The sequence below is a fragment of the Fukomys damarensis genome, unplaced genomic scaffold (assembly GCF_012274545.1).
Source record: "Fukomys damarensis isolate Sample0158 unplaced genomic scaffold, DMR_v1.0_HiC HiC_scaffold_13, whole genome shotgun sequence".
In the NCBI taxonomy this organism is placed as follows: Eukaryota; Metazoa; Chordata; class Mammalia; order Rodentia; family Bathyergidae; genus Fukomys; species Fukomys damarensis.
Window position 1 is genome coordinate 10,197,371 of NW_022900925.1, and position 1,182 is coordinate 10,198,552.

Below are 1,182 nucleotides of genomic sequence, written 5' to 3' on the forward strand. Positions count from 1 at the left end.
TGAGAGAAGGATGACGAGACGCGTAAATCTATACCTACAATGAGGAGAGATACGTGAGCCTATACTTGAGGAGGGCACATTCTAGGCAAAGGAAACTTCAAAGGCCAAGGCAAGGGCTCCGTGCTCGAACGCGAACCTGCGAGACCATGAAACTAGGGAAGGAGATATAAACATCGTGGTGGCCTGTGGGGAGGTTGGGGCTGGCTGAGAGAAGCTAGAGAGAACTTTATGGGGCAAGAACATGTATTCTGATTAAGATGTTAGCTACATGGATCAAAACTTGGCGCGAACCAGTAATCCCGAAACTCTAAGAGGCTGAGGGAGGAGGATCCCAAGCTTAAACCAAGCCGGGGCAATTTAGTTACTGAGACCCTGTCTCAAAAATAAGTAAATACATAAAAATTTAAAGGGCCAGGAGAGGTAGTGCAGTATGAAGGTCCTGGAGCAAAGAGAAGTGCTGTGTACTATATTTAATTCTGTCTCAAAAAGAAACAAAACAGGCTGGGCAGACAGCTCAGTGGTGGAGCACTTCTTCGCATGCGGAAAGCCCTAGGTTTCACCCCTACTCCGCAAAATAAATAAATAAAAGTTGCATGCTATTTCAACGCGGCTAACGAGGTCTAACTAGCGCTGCCATTGGTTCACTAAAAAACAAATAAAAAGGGAGGGTCCACGCTTGGGAGAGCGACTGTGAGATGGGAAAATCGTTCTGCGGCGTTCCAGCCTGCCCTGGGCCGGATGCCGCAGCCCAGTAGGTGGGGGTCGATTTTTAGGGAGAAGGTCCCAAGGGTGGCGATGGCTGGGAGAAGGCGTCTCCACGGGCAGGAGGCAGGCAGGTCGGTCTGGAGGGTTGAGCGACAGGGATCAGGACTGAGGCTTCTGACTTCACCTCCTGATACTCGCTCGGGTCGTCAGGGGCAACCTCGGAACCGCGCCTACGGCCCCGCCTTTCGCGCAGAGGCCAGGTGGCAGTTGGGGCGCGACCAGCCCGTTTGATTTCCCGCGGCCGGTGGAAAGGGGGGAGGGGGAAGGGGAAAGAAGCTGTCGGCCAATTGGTTGCGCCTGGTGCTGTAACGTGACTAGAGAGGGCGGGGCCCAGGTGTACTTACGGGGCCGCGGGCGGGGGCCTCAGCGGCTGTGCGAAGTCCGGGAGGCACGGGCTGCGTGGCGAGGATTGGCCGG

The 1,182-nt window shown here is 54.8% G+C and overlaps 1 protein-coding gene across 1 annotated transcript in view; it reads left to right on the plus strand.

Moving 5' to 3' along the window:
- The first annotated feature begins 723 nt into the window (after positions 1-723).
- Positions 724-1,182, plus strand: part of Ybx2 (Y-box binding protein 2) — a 6,436-nt gene continuing 5,977 nt past the window's right edge. Inside the window, exon 1 of the mRNA XM_033762823.1 lies at positions 724-751. Coding sequence (XP_033618714.1) covers positions 739-751 — 13 coding nt within the window. The 5' untranslated portion in view covers positions 724-738. The remainder of the gene's footprint in view (positions 752-1,182) is intronic.